The following is a 17,141-nucleotide window of genomic DNA, read 5'->3' as shown; positions in this document are numbered from 1 at the left end:
ATAAACAAACAAACAATCAACGACTTTCAGTGGTACAAGACAGATGTTGAAACTAAATAAAAAATATATTTAAATGAAATTTTCAGAATTATCTTATCAAAAAATAATTGACTTAGTTTAATTACTCTTTTGATTCCCCACACTCATGACAGATGTTGAAACTAAATAAAAAACATATTCAAATGAAATTTTCAAAATTATCTTATCAATAAATAATTGACTTAGTTCAATTAATCTTTTGATTCCCCACACTCATGTTAGTGCACATCCAATGCCATGTTGTTGAGTTACGCATCTCTATAGAAGTAAAAAAAACGTGTACCAAATGAATTTTTATTTTTCTAAAATATTTTATTTTGTAAAAAATTCTAAGTATGGTTAAAGCTTTAACTTGATTGAAAATTTTCATTTATAGTAAATTTATTATAATTATCAATATTTCAAATCAATTAAAATTCTCTCATTTATCATAAATTTACTATAATTTCCCAATACCATGGGAAAATTAATCAATACTTCAAATCAATTAAAATTCTTCTTACTACACAGAAGTTCCACACTTTTTAATTAACTCCCACCGACACCACTTGGTCGTGTTGTGTCGGCCCCCTATCACATTCCTTGCGACCCTCCATAAAAATTGGCTTTTTTTTCCATCTCTAATCCAACCGCCCTCAAATTTAAATTACAGCAATGACCCTGCTTTGCCTAAAGATACGAAGATAATATTACAAAGGACGCGCTTCTTTCGGCTCACACATTACCAGGGACGTGGCGGGGTACGATACGCGGTCACTTACACCAAAATATATGCAGCGACACGTACATGCTAAGATATCTTTTAGTGGGACACGTAGTCGGAACGAAGATTTGCATATTTTCCATGAGCTGATAAGGCGATGACTCGGGAGGAAAAAATAAAATGAAATTTCGTTATCGAATGAAAATTGCGCTGAGAATTCTGTTGCGTCATAGAGCCTCTCCAACATCCGCTGTATTCCAACGGTACTGCGCTTCAAAGCTATATAGAGTTGCAGGGCATGCTTGACATGATTAAGGTTCTCTGCAGAGTTGGTTAGTGTTGAATTCAGTTTTTTCTTTTCTTTTTTCGAGTAAACTGAAAATTTGAATGAGAGATGGAGTGGTTTGATCATATCAACATCGATGACGAGTATAATAAACTAATTATCAGAATGAATCCACCCAGGTTTTGATTCTCCTCTATTTAATTTTGTTTTTCTTCTTTTAATTTACAGTTTTGCTGTTTTTCATGAACTTATTTCCCAACTGTATTTATTGGGATGTTCAGGGTGGTAATCGATAACGAAGCCTGTGAAAATGCAACTCTGATCAAGGTGGGTACTGGGTAGTTATATGTTGTTGATGCAATTGACAGTTAATTTAAATATTTTAATGGATCTTGATTAACGAAGCCTGTGAAAATGTGACACTGGGCTTGGCGGGTAATTATATGTTTTTCTTAAAATTGACAGTTATTCTAAATACTTTAATGGTTCTTGGTTAGTTCCTAGATACTTTAATGGTTCTTGGTAGTTGATAAAGTCGAGTTGTTTTGTAAAGTTCGGAGAAGTACCTTTAAGAATAAGAAGGGGGCTGATTTCGCTTGGAAAGGGTTTTACATTTGCTTAGAGATTTGGCTGACTTCAATGAGGAATGAATGGATTTTCTGTGTGTAGATTCAAAGTGCCAACAAGCATGGCATCCTTTTGGAGGTTGTTCAAGTTCTGGTCGATTTTGATCTTTCAATTAGCAAGGCTTACATCTCTTCAGATGGTGTCTGGTTTATGGATGGTAAATTATTTGCCCTATTGTGCTCTCTGTACTCTTTCACAGAGCTTTCGTTTCATTTTTCCGGGTCTTGAGGGTTTGCATTTTGTGCTGGCAGTTTTCCATGTGACAGATAACGATGGGAACAAGGTCACTGATGAAGAATTAATTGACCATATCCAACAGGTATCACTGGATTATTATTTTCCTTCAAGTAATTTTTATGTTTTGGATAGTCATTTCAATTGCAATTAGGTTGTCTTTCTTAGGAAGTAGCAGTGAGGGGAATCTATTCCATAAAACTTAGGACTTGCAATTGAAGACCATGCTAATAAGGGGAGCAAACCTTTAGGGTTTTTAAAGCTGAATTATTATTGCTGTTGTTTTTCTGAAGCTTTCAAAGGCTCGTATGCTGGAGAAAACATTTATGAAACTGAACAAAATCAAGTAGGCATTGAAGATGATAAATTTGGCATTTCAAATGACGATTATATTGGCTAGTCCCAATAAGTAAAATATGGTGTGGCTATACTTATGTCTACCTAACGTAATTGGGGAATCTGCAATGTCCAGGGTAATGCCGCTGGGATAAAATGCGTCTAGTTGTTACTTTGTAGGCACTGCTAGAATGCAGCCCCACTAGAGGTATTTAGAAATAGCAGAACAAACTTTACATAGGAATTTGACCAGAGCTTAAGGTGACACTTGGATCCCACACTGGATAAAAATGTGTTAGAGCCCTGTGTGGGGCATGGATTCACACTGGGCATTTAGGCAATACTAAAAACAGTAGCCCCACGGATATGGTGGCCCTATTCTGGGAGAGGTAAACACGGTCGTGAGAAAATATTAGTCATAGATGTAAATAAATAATAATATGGTGGCCCGAGGTAAACACCATCATGAGAAAATATTAGTCATAGATGTAAATAAATAATCATATGGTGGCCCGAGGTAAACACCATCATGAGAAAATATTAGTCATAGATGTAAATAAATAATAATAATTTAATTTATGAGACAAAAGACTCAGCTCTCATGCAGCCATATGAGACTCGACTCTTTTGTTTGTTTGTTTGCAGCTATATGAGACTCTTTTATTTGTTTGTTTGTTTGCAGCCATATGAGACTCTTTTGTTTGTTTGTTTGTTTGTTTGTGGTTGTGGGACAAGGGACTTGCCTCCACGAAGTTATTTGACTACTAAAGTTTATAGAGGTGTACACAGCAATGTTTTACAACTCGGACTCGGACTCGGACTCGGCCGAGGATCGACTCCGACTCGGACTCCGACTCGGTAATGACTCGGTCGTTGTAAAAAATACATTAAATATTTAATTTTTTTATAAAAAAACATAATTTTAAATATTTTCAACATAATTTTAAAGATTTTCATTCAAGTTTCCAAACACACAACATTATAATATACATGGAAGACAACATATGATCAAAGTAGGCTCATGAACCAATCCATTATATCAAAATGGTACGGTGGTACCCAATGGCAATAGTAAATACATAGTCAACTGTAGTCTGTCATACATGATCAAAGACTCAAGAGTCAAAACAAAATACAAATAACCAAGGAGGCTAGTAGCTACTGCCAGAGGAGCCAAGATCATCTCGACCAATCTCTGGATCATCATCATCAGAGTCAGACAAGGGGCCCCATCAATGACCAGTACTGGCTACTGCTAGAGTTGCCAACATCATCTAGCTCAGTGTTACTTGGGAGCAGGAGCGGAAGTGGGGAGCGAGAGCGAAAACGGGAGCAGAAGCGACATTTTCAGAAGCTCCAGGTTTGAGAGCGAATCCCAGAGGAGTTCAACAACCAATGTCACTAACATCAAGGTACACAGAGGGATTGGTGCTCTTGATTAAATACGAGTTCCATACCCTAATACATGACAAAATTCAATGGAAACATTGCAATCCTCCAATCCTAAAACCCTGAAAAAATGATAAGTCTGCTGGATTTTGAATGAAATCTAAAATTCTACTTTCTCCATATGAAATCCAATGAGGCTGGAACCACTCTTAAACATCCTGAGTCATTTCATGGTAATGTTAAAAATTTAAGTAAAAGGATGAAAATGAAGATTAAGGAGAATGTCACTTTTACTTTAAGAATTTAACATTACCATGAAATTTGAACATCATATCAATACTAGGAGAGGGGAATGGACCCCAAATATCACTTAACCAATTTAGAAAACACCTTGGAGTCCCCAACAATCAGCCAAATGTTAAAAAGTTAAAAAAAAAATAGAAAAATCGTTGTTTCTTTGGGTGACTGGCTGAATTTAATGACTCGGCCGAGTAGATGTGCAAAACGGCCGGGTTGACCGAGTCATGACTGACTCGGCCGAGTCATGCAATAACTCGGCCGAGTCAGTCATGACTCGGCCTCCCGGACTGGTTTTTCTATCGGGTCACTCCTCAAGGCTTCAACTCGGTTCGACTCGGCCATTTCGGTTTCGAAACGGCCGGTTTGTAAAACAATGGTACACAGTGCACACTCTACCTCTACGAATTTGAACGTGTGCCATGTTAGGTGGAAATACATGTTCTTAACCACCAAGTGTTGTACATTTTGTACCTTTTATTATTGAATTTGTGCAATGTTAGGTGGAAATACATGTTCTTAACCATCAAGTGTTGTACCTTTTATTATTTTAAAGTCACAACCAAGTCAAATACCAAATTGGTGTATGAGACCTCCTTGTTTGTGGGACAAGGGACCCACCTCCATGTAGCAATTTGACTATGAAAGTCTACAAAGGTGAGAATACTCCAACCCTTTTGAATTTGAATTTATCATTAGGGGAATTTTGTGGTCTAAAATGGGTCTCCTAAGGAAAATAGTAGTTAAAATCATAAAATAGTACAAGAAAAAAAATTACTATTTTTATTGTAATTTTGACTTATCTGCTTTAGATTTAGTCAAATGTCACTTGTAGACACTTGTATCCAACAAGTACTCACTTTGCATACTTCTTAAAAACTCACATAAAAAAAATTGAAGATACATTAAAAAATTGTATTCAACATGATTTTGTAATGTATATTTCATTTTTTTCAATGTGGGTCTTCTCAAAAGTATGCAGAGTGAGTACTTGTTGGATGTGTAATTTAATTCCAGATCCAATGGGTGCCTATATTTAACATTTAAACAACTCTATAGTTTAATTCCATATAACGTGAGTACTCGTTGGATGTGGAATTTAATTTAATTCCATATCCAATGGTGCCTACATTTAACATTTAAGTAACTCTATAAGGAGATGCGCCGAAAATACAATTAAAAAAAATAGTTTTTTTTCTTTTCCCTCCAAAATTTTTATCATTGGAATGACATCATTATCTTGAATTCTATTGGCTCTCTTAAGTTTAATTTTGTTAGTGTATTTTTTTGTTTTGAGGTCATTTTTTACCAAAAAATTCCTCTATGGGCTCTCCTATGTGGAAGTACATGTTCTTATCAATTAAACTTACTAAAGTTGTGCATTCCTTCTCATATTGAAAGTATCAACAATTTGTACCCTCTAGGCTCTAGCTGCTGCAAGTGACAATGCCATGGATCCATATTGGCAGGAGACGCACAGCATTTCCACATACATCTCAGTTCTTGGCCAGAATAGAAAATTGGCTTGGTAGACATGCTCTTAGTATAGTGCACTTACTCTACTTATGGATTTTTTTGTAGGATGATAACATAGGTTTGAATCTCTAGGCACTTGAAGCTTCATGAAATGAACAATGGAAATTGACCGCAAATATTAAGAGGCCCACTATGATGTTTAGAAGCCCCTCGGGCTTGAATCTCCCTTTCAAAATGGCCATACATGAAAAAGCCCCTTGATGCTTTGAAGCATCTTAAATCTCCCTTTCAAAATGTCTTACATTAGGCAGTTAAAAAAAAGATATATGCAGCCCATGTTTCCTGCTCCGGACAAGCCAAAGCCCAAAAGCTTTCCTAACAACTTTTGGAACATTTTTTTTTGTATCCGTAGTCATTAATTGATAATTTTTGGAATGTTTTTCTAAATGAGAAATTGTAGCTTGCCATTTCGCACTTACTCTACTTATGGATTTTTTTGTAGGATGATAACATAGGTTTGAATTTCTAGGCACTTGAAACTTCATGAAATGAACAATGGAGATTGACTGCAAATATAAAGAGGCCCACCATGATGTTTAGAAGCCCCTCGGGCTTGAATCTCCCTTTCAAATTGGCCATACATGAAATAGCCCCTTGATGAAGCATCTTGAATCTCCCTTTCCAAATGTCTTACATTAGGCAGTTACAAAAAAAGATATATGCAGCCCATGTTTCCTGCTCCAGACAAGCCAAATCCCAAGAAAGCTTTCCTAACAACTTTTGGAACTTTTTTTTTTGTATCCTTAGTCATTAATTGATACATTTTTGGAATGTTTTTCTAAATGAGAAATTGTAGCTTGCCATTTCTTTTAATCAGGATATGAATAGTTTCTTGAAATTTTTAGTTTATTTTTGGAAACAGTGTACAGTAACTTACAGCTATACCTTTGACTTAGGTACAGTGCTATGATTGTGATTTTTATTTTTACAATTGTCTACTGGTTCCTGTGCCTCACACTTATATCATTGATGGATTTGCCTAGAGAACCAATGAAAGCTTCCATCAGCCCCTGTTGCCTTTAGCTGGTCTCTTGCCTTTTACTAACAGACCTGGAGCCTATTCTAGCTTGAAAGAGCATTACGATGGACGTATAACGTACGGAGTTGTCTCCATCTTTTTATAGCCTTTAAACTCTTCTTTACCTGTGAGTTTTCTATTCTTATCTGGCATAACTGCTTGTGACCTTTGGGAAACGTTTCAACTTTCTCTTGTTGGCGTAGTAGCTACAGAGAAGGGTATTGTGTTTATGTTTCTCGAAGATACCTCTGCAAAGTCCATGAGTTTGGAAATTTTCATTTTAGTGAACCTATTGGCTTTAAACTTAGCTGCTTTTTTGGCTTGACAAGTCATCTCCATGGGTTTTCTTGTAATGTACAAGTTATACATTAATTTGTACATGGGTTTTCTTGTCAGGTACAAGTTATCCAATTAATGTAGGTAATGGAATACTGTTAAATGTTCTTGGTATTTGCACAATCATTGTTGAAAGCTTTATGATTCATCTGCTTGAGTGATAGTAATTGTGTGTTCTACTGCATCATGGGAGTCATGGAGTAATGACTGTGCTGAAAAACTTCCAAAATAAAGAAAGGATAACAAGAAAACACATTGTAGAAATAAAAATAAGATAATAAGATTATTATAGAAAACTGCTGAATTATTATTATTAAAAGAAGATATGACAAAATGGCAGAGTCAGGAAGACGTCCCCTGAAGAAATTCTTTTTGCTGACCAAATAATAAAAGTCCAAATCATGTATATATCCACTAGGGTACATGTAGCTGTTATATAGCTTCATGTCCAAACAGAAGCATAGTCTAACTGTTTTACATTTTAATTTTTTTTTGGTATATTTTCCAGTTAATTTTGCCTAAAATTCGGTAGGGATTTGTTGGAATTATAACTTTAAATTGTGTAATCTGTACAATCCAAGTATCTCAGGATTATTTTCAAGATGCTGAATCTATTTATAGATTTCAAAATAGAATTTAACAACAAGAAGTACAATTTCACCAAGAATTGTCTCACCTTATTCCAGCTAAAAAGATCAAAACGTAGAACAGTTAGATTAAGCCTTTTAGGCTGTAGTCTAACCAGGCTTCAAATTTGCCCCGAAAATCATGGAATTTCCGGCAAGATTTTGATAAAATCTGGCAGATTTTTTTGTAAACTCAGGTTACAGCTGTCAAACTTCAAGATTTTGGGCGCCAAGGGTTTTTGATGGTACTGAATCTATTTCCACCATCAAAAACACAATTTTGACAATCCTACTGCCAATTTTTTTGAAAAAAAAATTGCCAAATTCCAATCGTTTTTGGCCCCCACCCGGTAGACTACGCCTAGTTTTAGCACTTAAAAGAGAGCACCCTACCTTTTATTGTCTTATCTTTTTCAAGCTTTGGGTTTCTTAATCTCCGAAACAATGGACGAGTGCACTTTGTCACATGCAAGTCGGGAGAGTTTTTCATATATGTGAAAACAGTTAGACCTAATTTCTACGATCCTTATGAAATATTGAATTTCTTAGTACGGATTTGCTCTTTTTCCTGTTTTTTACTCCGGGGTTTCCCTGGATCGAGGAAACCACAAGTGGCTTTTGAACCCTCGCAGCAATGTGACCTCTTTTTCATATCTGTTCATACAAATTTATTTTTTGTTTTAAATATTGCCATTTATGCAGGTGGAGAAGAAATAGAGGTAGGCATGCTGGCTTGTGGAGTTAACTCTGGAAATACTTTTCTTTTGTGACACCAATCTTAGGATTGTTGTGGCCCATTCATTTTAACTCTTTTGCATTATTTTTTATTTTTTTTTATTTATTTTTAATTTATTTACATATTTTCCTTTTATTTTTGTTTAAAACTTGGTAAGAATTTGTTAGAATCACAAGTTTGAACTGTGTGGTCTATTCAATTTAAATAGCTCAAGAGTTTTTAAAAACCTGCATCCATTTATCCATTAAAAAAGCATTTTCAACAAAAAAAAAATAAAGCTCTCCCCAAAAATTATATCCTCTGATATCAGAAAAAAAACAAAACAAAACTTAAAAGAGTTAGACAACATCATTTTTAACAAAAACAAAAAAATGACGCTCGTCCCAAAAATTATATCCTCTGATATCAGAGAGGAAAAAAAAAAAACAAAACAACAAACAAACTTAAAAGAGTTAGACAACATCATTTTTATATGTTAATGAGAAGTATCAAGTGTGTGATTTAGTCTCGGCAAGGGTTTCTTATATGCCAAACCTGCTAGGGGGTTAGACATAAACAATATCATTTTTATCTGTTCATGAGAAGTATCAAATGTGCGATTTGGTCCCAGGCTGTATCGGTGGGGTGGGTATGTCTCTGCAAGGGATCCTTACATGCCAAATCTGTTCATGAGAAGTATCAAATGTGCGATTTGGTCCCAGGCTGTATCGGTGGGGTGGGTGTGTCTCTGCAAGGGGCCTTACATGCCAAATCTGGCTAGCTGCTAGGAGGTTAGACATAAAAAGTTACCTCCTTCTTCTTCTTTAGTAATGAACTTTGGGCCCGCTTCTTCTTTAGTAATGAACTTTGGCGGGCCCATCTGGAGGGGCCGCACACCAATCTACTCAACTCATGGAGTCTAACCAGGCAGGCCCAGGAAAGTCGAACCCACACCTTGTGACAGAGGGCCAGCGATCTGCCAGGGGAGCTTCGACCAACCAGGCTACCATCTGGGCGACGTTTACCCTTTATAACTATAACATAAAATCTCCAAGAAACACTACCGCATGCTTTAAATTTTTATGTAATGGTTATTGGTGTAGTTTTCGGGTCCTGCATCTTTATTGTAAGATATTTTTTTTACTAAGTAATTGCCAACCTATGTTTAGAGAGTTGAATCTGTTGTTTCCTTGCAGTCCTTGAGAACAAATGCTGCTCTTCTACCTTGTCCAAGGAGGTCTGCTGGAGGGCAAGCTGTAACAGAGGTTACAACGATTGAATTAAGTGGAGCAGACCGGCCAGGGCTACTTTCTGAGGTATTAGCTATTCTTACAGACCTGAGCTGTAACGTTGTTGAGGCTGAAGTCTGGACACATAATATGAGGGTTGCATGTGTTTTGCATGTTACTGATCAAGTCGAAGGTGCTGCAATTGTTAACCCTGAAAGGCTTTCGAAGATTAAAGAACTTCTATACAAGGTCATGAATGCGGATAGTGACATAAAAAGTGCCAAAACTGCAGTTTCTACGGGTCTTACTCACACTGAAAGACGTTTACATCAAATGATGTTTGCTGACAGAGACTTTGAGCAAATGAGTAAAGGCAGAGTCGAAACATCGTCTGATGATGTCAGACCCTTAGTTACAGTTGATAACTATGAGGACAAACGATATTCTATGGTTAGTGTACGGTGCAGGGATAGACCAAAGCTTCTTTTCGATACAGTTTGTACATTAACAGACATGCAGTATGTGGTTTTTCATGCATCCGCAGATTCTCAAGACACTGAAGCTTATCAGGTGTGAATTTATTATTGGATTTATAAGTTTTTGGCTTCTGCTTGTTTGTTTCTACAGCCATTTATTTTTGTTTTGGATTGGGGCATTCTTTTGTTCACAATGTAAATTGCATTGTTTTTTTTGGGACCTGCAGGAATATTACATTAGGCATACGGATGGGCGCATGCTGAACTCAGAAGCAGAGAGACAGCGCTTGATTCATTGTTTGGAGGCAGCTATAGAAAGAAGAGTCTCAGAGGTATTTGAATGTTCTTTCCAGCCAATTGTCTCATTGCAGGGAGAGGAGAGAAGCTAGGTACCCTATGCAGTCTAGGTGAATGAGATGTGTCAAGTTCTATTATTTATAAAATAAATAATAAATAAAAATTTATCTCAATCCCGTGGACTATAGTTGACCAATATCCACCCTCCTAGGCAGCATGAGGGTGGATGTGTGTTGCCTGATTATTCTTATTAATAATTCAGTGATGCATGTCTACCCATAGCAAGGTAGATATTAATTGCCTATAGTTCAGGGATTTGAGGGACTATAGGCCACCAATATATATCCAACTATTCAGCATTTGATGTTGCATGACGATGGATATGCATTACCAAATTGAATAATAAATAAAAATACATCTCAACCCCCTGGACCATAGGCAACCAATATACCAAATTGAATAATAAATAAAAATAAATCTCAACCCCTGGACCATAGGCAACCAATATCCACCCTGCTACTGCGTGAAGGTGGATATGCATCGTCCAATTGCAGCATTGAATGCTGTGTAGCAGAGTGGATAATGTTCGCTTGGACTACAGAGTTGTACCTTTTCTCCTTGAAATTATTTACCATAATATAAATATATATAATAATAAAATAAACAAACAAACTCTCTTCATTCCAAGTTTTCTACCCTTTTAAATCATGTAAAGGTTTGGGCTTCTGTTTATTTTCGATCATGCTTAATAGAGTAGGGATTAATATGGTCGGAATAAGAATTCTAGATGTACTCGTTGTGGATCCAGGAATGCATTATGGTGCAAGTCATGTTGGACTGCCTCTTATGTGTGTTTAGTTTCTGTTTGCAGGGCATGAGACTTGAACTGTGCAGAACTGAGCAAATGGGTCCGCTTTCTGATGCTACTAGGATATTTAGGGAAAATGGCTTGTCAGTCACAAGAGCAGAAATCACAAGCAGAGATGAGAAGGGAGTCGATGTCTTCTATGTCACGGATGTGGCAGGAAACTTCGTTGACTCTAAAACAGTTGAAGCAATTCGCCAAGAGGTGGGTAACAGAGCATTACAAGTGAAAGAAGGCTCTCTGCACGTTGAGTCATCTCCACGGCAAAACAGTACGTTTTCATTTGGTGACCTATTGAAGTTCAAGTCAGAACGTTTTCTATACAATATTGGCTTTAAGAAGTCTGTCTCTTAAGTTCTGTCAAGGCAGTTGTAACGATAGCAAGGGCATTTCTACTAAGGTGCCCCTAAACATAATAAAAATCTCCAAAGCCTCTTTGAAGGTTTTTACTTCAATGTTCGAAAACAAATTATGGCATACACTTGGCAGTTCTCATATTATGAACTGGAAGGCTATTTGCATGTTTGAAAGTGCAGTTGATGTATCTTCCTGTGCCTTGGCCTTGGCCCTCGCCCTTGGGCCGAAGAATGTATTTGAGTTCCTTGACTTTAGGCTGCTTAATGACTCTATTAACAGAAGCTGGGTGTTCTTACTCTTTAGAGTGAATGTCTTTCTAATCATTTTTTTAAATAAAAAAGTAAGTACAATGTTGAAAGAATACTTAAATTCATTTTAACCTATATTCTTTAAATAGTGGGTTTTTTAATCTATAAATTGTAAGTGTAAATTTAAAGAAGTAATTATAATGTTGAAAGAATATTTAAAAAGTAATTAACCTATATTCTTTAAATAGTGGGTTTTTTAATCTATAAATTGTAAGTGTAAATTTAAAGAAGTAATTATAATGTTGAAAGAATATTTAAAAAGTAATTATAAGGTTGAAAGAATATTTAAATTCATTTTAACCTCTATTCTTTTAAATAATGGGTTTTTTGTTTGGGAAATTGGGAAAAAAAATGTAAGTGTAAATTGATAGTGTTGAAATAGGGTAAGTTAATAAATGAACAAACTTAACATTTTTTGGCAGAAATTATGTCCTACATGTAGTAGGAATTTTGTTTGAAGCTATAGTTTCACTTGATTAATTGGAACTTTGACCATGGAACTTTTTCATTTCAGGTTTTGACCCATTTTAAGACAATCCATATAATTGATAATTTGAAAATATGAGTAATCAAAGCTTGTTGAAAAAAATAAAACTCAATAAAACAATTCAATTTGTCCACTTATTAACTCACTCCATGTTAAAATAGCTTACACTTGGATTGCCTATATATCCTTTATAGAAATGAACACCTTCATTTATTTTGAATTGAATAGAGGAAATTAAGAAATACTTTTTTTCACAAAAATCTCATTTTGTGAAACCTCTTTTTTTAAGTCATGACTACTTGAAGCCCAAAAAGAAGTCCTTCAATTCTTACTATGCCTCAATTGACCATTTACATGCATATTTGTGTAGGGGGGTGCTTTTAACCATATGTTGCAGTTTTAATTTATAATTTAGCCTCTCTCCTATCCCCTTGAATGTTGTGAACAAAAACAATTCCCCAATTAAGCTTTGACGAGAAAGAGAGAGAGATGCAATGCCAACTCATTCAAAGTGAAATGGTTTAAAGGGGTCATTACAACTTGGCAACACGACTTTGTAGAGGATATTACTAACAAATATGCATATCTAAGTACTCCAAATGAAATCAAAACTATGACATGTAGATCTACAACTTTGTTATAAATGTGAGTTGGTTTCAATTTAAATGCAATACAAGCAAACATCATTTGGGAATTGTCTATGAAAAATGCTCTTTAAGGTGTATGAAGCCATGCAAATATCTACATCTTGAAAAAATGTCTAAAGGACCATACTATATGAAGGTGTTTCACCCTTTTCTCTTCTACTTGTAAAAGACTTCATCACCTAGTCAATTCTCCTTAAAGAAATAAGGAGTTGAGAAGTCGATATAGATGTTTGGAAATCCTAATACACTTACCATATTTCCTCTAATCTCTCCAATTGAACCCTATGATGTGTAAATTGAGCTTATATGGATCATCTAGAGAGATTCACTAGTAAAATCTCCTAAATTGTTGTATGGTCCAAATGAAACAACCCAAATTCCCATGAAATATTTTTTCATCCTTCCATTCTTATCCTTTTGTTGGAATTTCTAAGTTTAATCCGTTAGAAATTCTTCATGTACTATCTAATTTATTTCTTCCTACTTGTTCAATTACTTAACAAGTTATTTACCATGTAAATACTGAAAATAAATACAAGTACAATATCAACACACAAAGGTCATCAACTCAAGGAAAAAACAAGCACACAAGTGACACCATTGTTTTTGGACTAATGTCCCCGGAAAAACCCAATGTCGGAAAACCGGTGCCGCTATTCAGAGGGTTTTATTATTATGCAGTTTTAGAATACAACCTGGGTGCCAGAAATGGCTCACCCAACATAGAACGCCCTTGATAGTAGTACCTCTTAGTCAGACAAAAATTTTGGCTAAATCACCAGATGAACTGTCCAACAGCAACAATGTAGCTTTTGTTGCTCCGCGTCACCTTATCTGGCTCTCCAGCTCTCAGTGTGTCCCACGAAATGCTCCCAACGCTGCCTCTAGGCCCTGCATCAACTCTAGCCCAACGTCTCTAGCCCAACGTCAGCCTCTGGGCCTGTGTCAGCCTGGAGCTACGTGAGCCCCTAGTTGGCTCTGCTCCCTCTCTCGGCTCTGGCTATGTATTCACTGCCCCTCAACTGCAACTTTGATCACTCACTCAATTTCCTCAGCAAACTGCAACTTTGATCACTCACTCAATTTCCTCAGCAAACCCTGCCCCAGAAAATCGAGTTCTTATCTCTCTTGGTGTGCCTTCCAACTAACCCTCAAGCCTCCTCTTATACTTTTCTCATTGGTCCATCAACGACCGAGATTAAATCTCTAATCAATGGATAAGATTAGATTTGGCTTCAACCCAGTGTTATATTAATACCCATTAATATTTTATTTTTCCTAAGTTTAGACTTAGGAACTCTATTAAAAATATTAATTATTATAATATCTCCCAAACCGCCCAAACCATTTCTGGGCCTTGGAGATCTCATGTGCTTTAGCCTCTCCACCAATTTTCGTGGCTATAGCACATCCGACGCTACCCCAAATCAACACCTTTCACTCTTTGGAATTTTCATCCCAAAGGTGTTCCCACCTAAGAGTCCCCTTTTTAGCTAATATTTTGGGAAGAACTCTACGCATGGTGGCGATTCTGAGGAGGGACACGTAGCAGCGACTGTTTAACTCTTTCGTTTTTCGAATTTAAGACAATGGCAGGGTTTTGGTGTGAGGGTTTAATGTGTTTTATGGTTTTCGGCTTGCCCTTATGATGAAGGGATACCCCCGCTTACTCCCACAGTATGCATGTAAAATGCATAATTTTGTCGGTCCCAGGAATTTAACTCACAAGGGAGTCAAAATCTTCAACCATAAATGGTTAAGGCCCCCTTATTAATTCAACAGAACCATTAATTACAATAGCCCGGTCTTTCATTTCTTTCTATTGGAACTCTATCCACGCTTATAAACCTTAGTTTAAACCCATAAGCCGCACATTAGGCCTTCATAACATTGTTGCCGCATATATATAACAAACCCCTCTTTAAACTTTGGTTAATGCGGACTTAACCACCAAACCTTCAATCGGCGCTTTATTTCTATTATACATAGAAATACACATAAACGGCATAAACTTACCTTTTCTGCCTTTTTAAAGCCTTTGCACAGTTTCCGAGGTACACCTTTATCACAATCGGGTATCGACTCCTCTGTGGGTCACATTAATACACACCTCCTCCACATCCGATATGCGATTAAACTGTCGGACTTCAAATATAACAAACGCGCCCATATAACCCTGTCGGGTCCGCTTCATATCGCTTGTTGCATTTCCCTTCCGATCTTCGCATTACATAGAAAACACACGGAACCCCACTCCAACGCTTAAGGCCAGAACTCAAATGGAATTGAGTCCGCCTCTATAAACTTTCGGGTCCGTGCCTTTCAACCATTTCCAAAGCGCTGCTCCTTCCTTCCTCCGATCTCCGATCCAATCAGGACCATAGATCTGGCTTCCAATCCGATGGTTGCGATTAAATCGCTATCGCTATTGCCATATTTAAAAGGGCCATTCCAACCTCGTTCCAATAGCTCCGATTAAATCTTGACCATTGATCTGGCAATCAATCCAACGTCGAGATCCTTCCCCATTCCAAAAGTCACTTGATGGTCTTCCGTCGTTGATCTACACTTAGTAGATCCAACGGTCCACGATGACTTCGGATAGACAACAGGCACGAAGAATAACCACCCGAAAAAGTGGTTTTCCCTCTCTCCTTCGCTGCTATGTGTCGCTCGGCTAGTGGGATCAGGTGTTCACTCCTCAATACCACTTACCACTTCTCACTCGTCTAAAATACCACTTGTGTGTTTAAACCACCTTTCTTTGTTATAATTCGTCGATGTGATATTTCAACACTACCCCATGCGACATGATCTGGATTGTTGATCTATAAGATCCAACGGTTGTTGTGTACTGGCACCTCACTTCTCCATTCGTCCCTTTCACTTGGTTTTTACGCTGTTTCTTCAATTTTTCTTTGTGGTTCAGGTTTCTTCAAAAGGTTCTGGGTCTTCTGCTATTTCGTTGCGCACTCTTCCTCCTGAGCTTAACTTCGCATGCTCCTTTGATCGATGTCACTTCAAAGCATTTCTTGATCCTTCAAGTGGATTCAATGATCCATTATGATTCCTCCGAATCACTCTTCTCCTCTGCGTAGTTCTACAGAACTCTGCCTGCAACCTTTGTTACAGAACCTACGAATTTACGCATAAATCAATCATTACATACTTCAGTTCCCGAATGAACCTCTATATATATAAATCTGAACAATTGATTACATGTCGAGACTCTCTATCTCTCAGGCCTGATCTTCGATATCAGTGGCCTCCTCTTTTGACCCTGCCCGTAGGCCTACATTTATACTAGAAAGGTTTTATCGAACTAATTTTGGTTCTAATCCTAGATCCACTAAACTGATTCCTAGATGTCCTCTATGTCTACTTCTAACTTCAATTAATTCCTAAGAACTCTCTCTAGTTCCTCGAATCATTAAACTACCTTTAGAGTTATAATTGACTTTTAACTCTCTTGTCATTATTAACCACTCATGTTCTCCTTTATTCGAGAGCATTTACAACATCCTCACATTATCTAATTAATTCCTATTTTAACCACTCAAAAGCCTAAATATTACATTAACCTAACACTTAGGAATCCAAATTCCTTAAAACACATGACCCCCTATGTCTACTAAAATACAATGATTTTCTCTTGGGTTGAATGCTCTTGCATTAGGCTCCCAAAGTAGAAAATATTCATGACCTCTTGATCATGTGTCTTCATGTGTTGGTAAAAACCTGAAGGGTCCCAAACTTTAGTTTGTAGCTGCCCAAATGTCTTGCACCTTTGTTGTTGTTGTATTTCTGTTGTCTTCTGATTCATCTTCCTCTCCTTGTCAATCAGGTTCAAATTCTAATTGATCATGCCTCCTATTGCTATCATTTTCCTCCATATGGACTGCTTCATCACATTTCTTCATTCTCTATCTCTAGCATATCTTTGGGTTGGTCCATATTCTGCCATTCATCGTTACCTCTTCCTCTCTGCTTCAGGTTGTTGCTGCTGTCTACTAACTCTTCAAATTGCTGTTTATTTTCTTCTACTTTTGCTCTTGCTACCATTGTAGACATTTCCTCCACCCAAACTTCTTGAATATATTTAAGGATATCTCCCTCTGCAACATCTAATTTCTGCATTGAATTCTGACTTTCCAGCATTCTCTCTAGCAATTGAGCACCTCTATTCCATGGATTAAATTCTTCCACAGAATCTTCTTCTTTCATCTTTATTTCGCTGCTCATCTGCGCCAAATTTCCTCTAGCATCTGCAACTAAACCTGCATCCACAAAACATTTGTTAAAATCAAAATCATAAGGCTTCAGTGCCTTATTT

General features: G+C 36.8%; 1 protein-coding gene across 2 annotated transcripts; it reads left to right on the top strand.

Moving 5' to 3' along the window:
- The first annotated feature begins 917 nt into the window (after positions 1-917).
- LOC149149463 (ACT domain-containing protein ACR4-like) lies at positions 918-11,668 on the top strand. Of its 2 annotated transcripts, none has more exons than XM_089445392.1 (7): positions 918-1,074; positions 1,310-1,355; positions 1,698-1,812; positions 1,907-1,974; positions 9,339-9,941; positions 10,075-10,179; positions 11,016-11,668. In XM_089445392.1, the coding sequence occupies exons 3-7, from the start codon at positions 1,806-1,808 to the stop codon at positions 11,361-11,363; spliced, it is 1,131 nt and encodes a 376-aa protein (XP_089301518.1). In that variant the 5' UTR covers positions 918-1,074; positions 1,310-1,355; positions 1,698-1,805; the 3' UTR covers positions 11,364-11,668. The 2 variants fall into 2 exon arrangements, with proteins under 2 accessions (XP_089301518.1, XP_089301517.1); XM_089445391.1 differs by having other exon boundaries at positions 922-1,207.
- Positions 11,669-17,141: the final 5,473 nt, after the last annotated feature.

The sequence above is a fragment of the Pinus tabuliformis genome, chromosome 9 (genome assembly GCF_031772625.1).
Source record: "Pinus tabuliformis cultivar Carrire ecotype Pingquan chromosome 9, CPIR1, whole genome shotgun sequence".
Classification (NCBI taxonomy): domain Eukaryota; kingdom Viridiplantae; phylum Streptophyta; class Pinopsida; order Pinales; family Pinaceae; genus Pinus; species Pinus tabuliformis.
Note: the sequence above shows the minus strand (reverse complement) of the source record. Positions and strands in the feature narration are given on the sequence as shown.

Coding starts and splice junctions, on each gene's coding strand:
- LOC149149463 (XM_089445391.1), top strand. CDS start 1,137: ATGGAGTGGTTTGATCATATCAACATCGATGACGAGTATAATAAACTA. Junction 1,208..1,309: donor ATCAGAATGAATCCACCCAG/GTTTTGATTCTC, acceptor TGGGATGTTCAG/GGTGGTAATCGATAACGAAG. Junction 1,975..9,338: donor TAATTGACCATATCCAACAG/GTATCACTGGAT, acceptor GTTTCCTTGCAG/TCCTTGAGAACAAATGCTGC.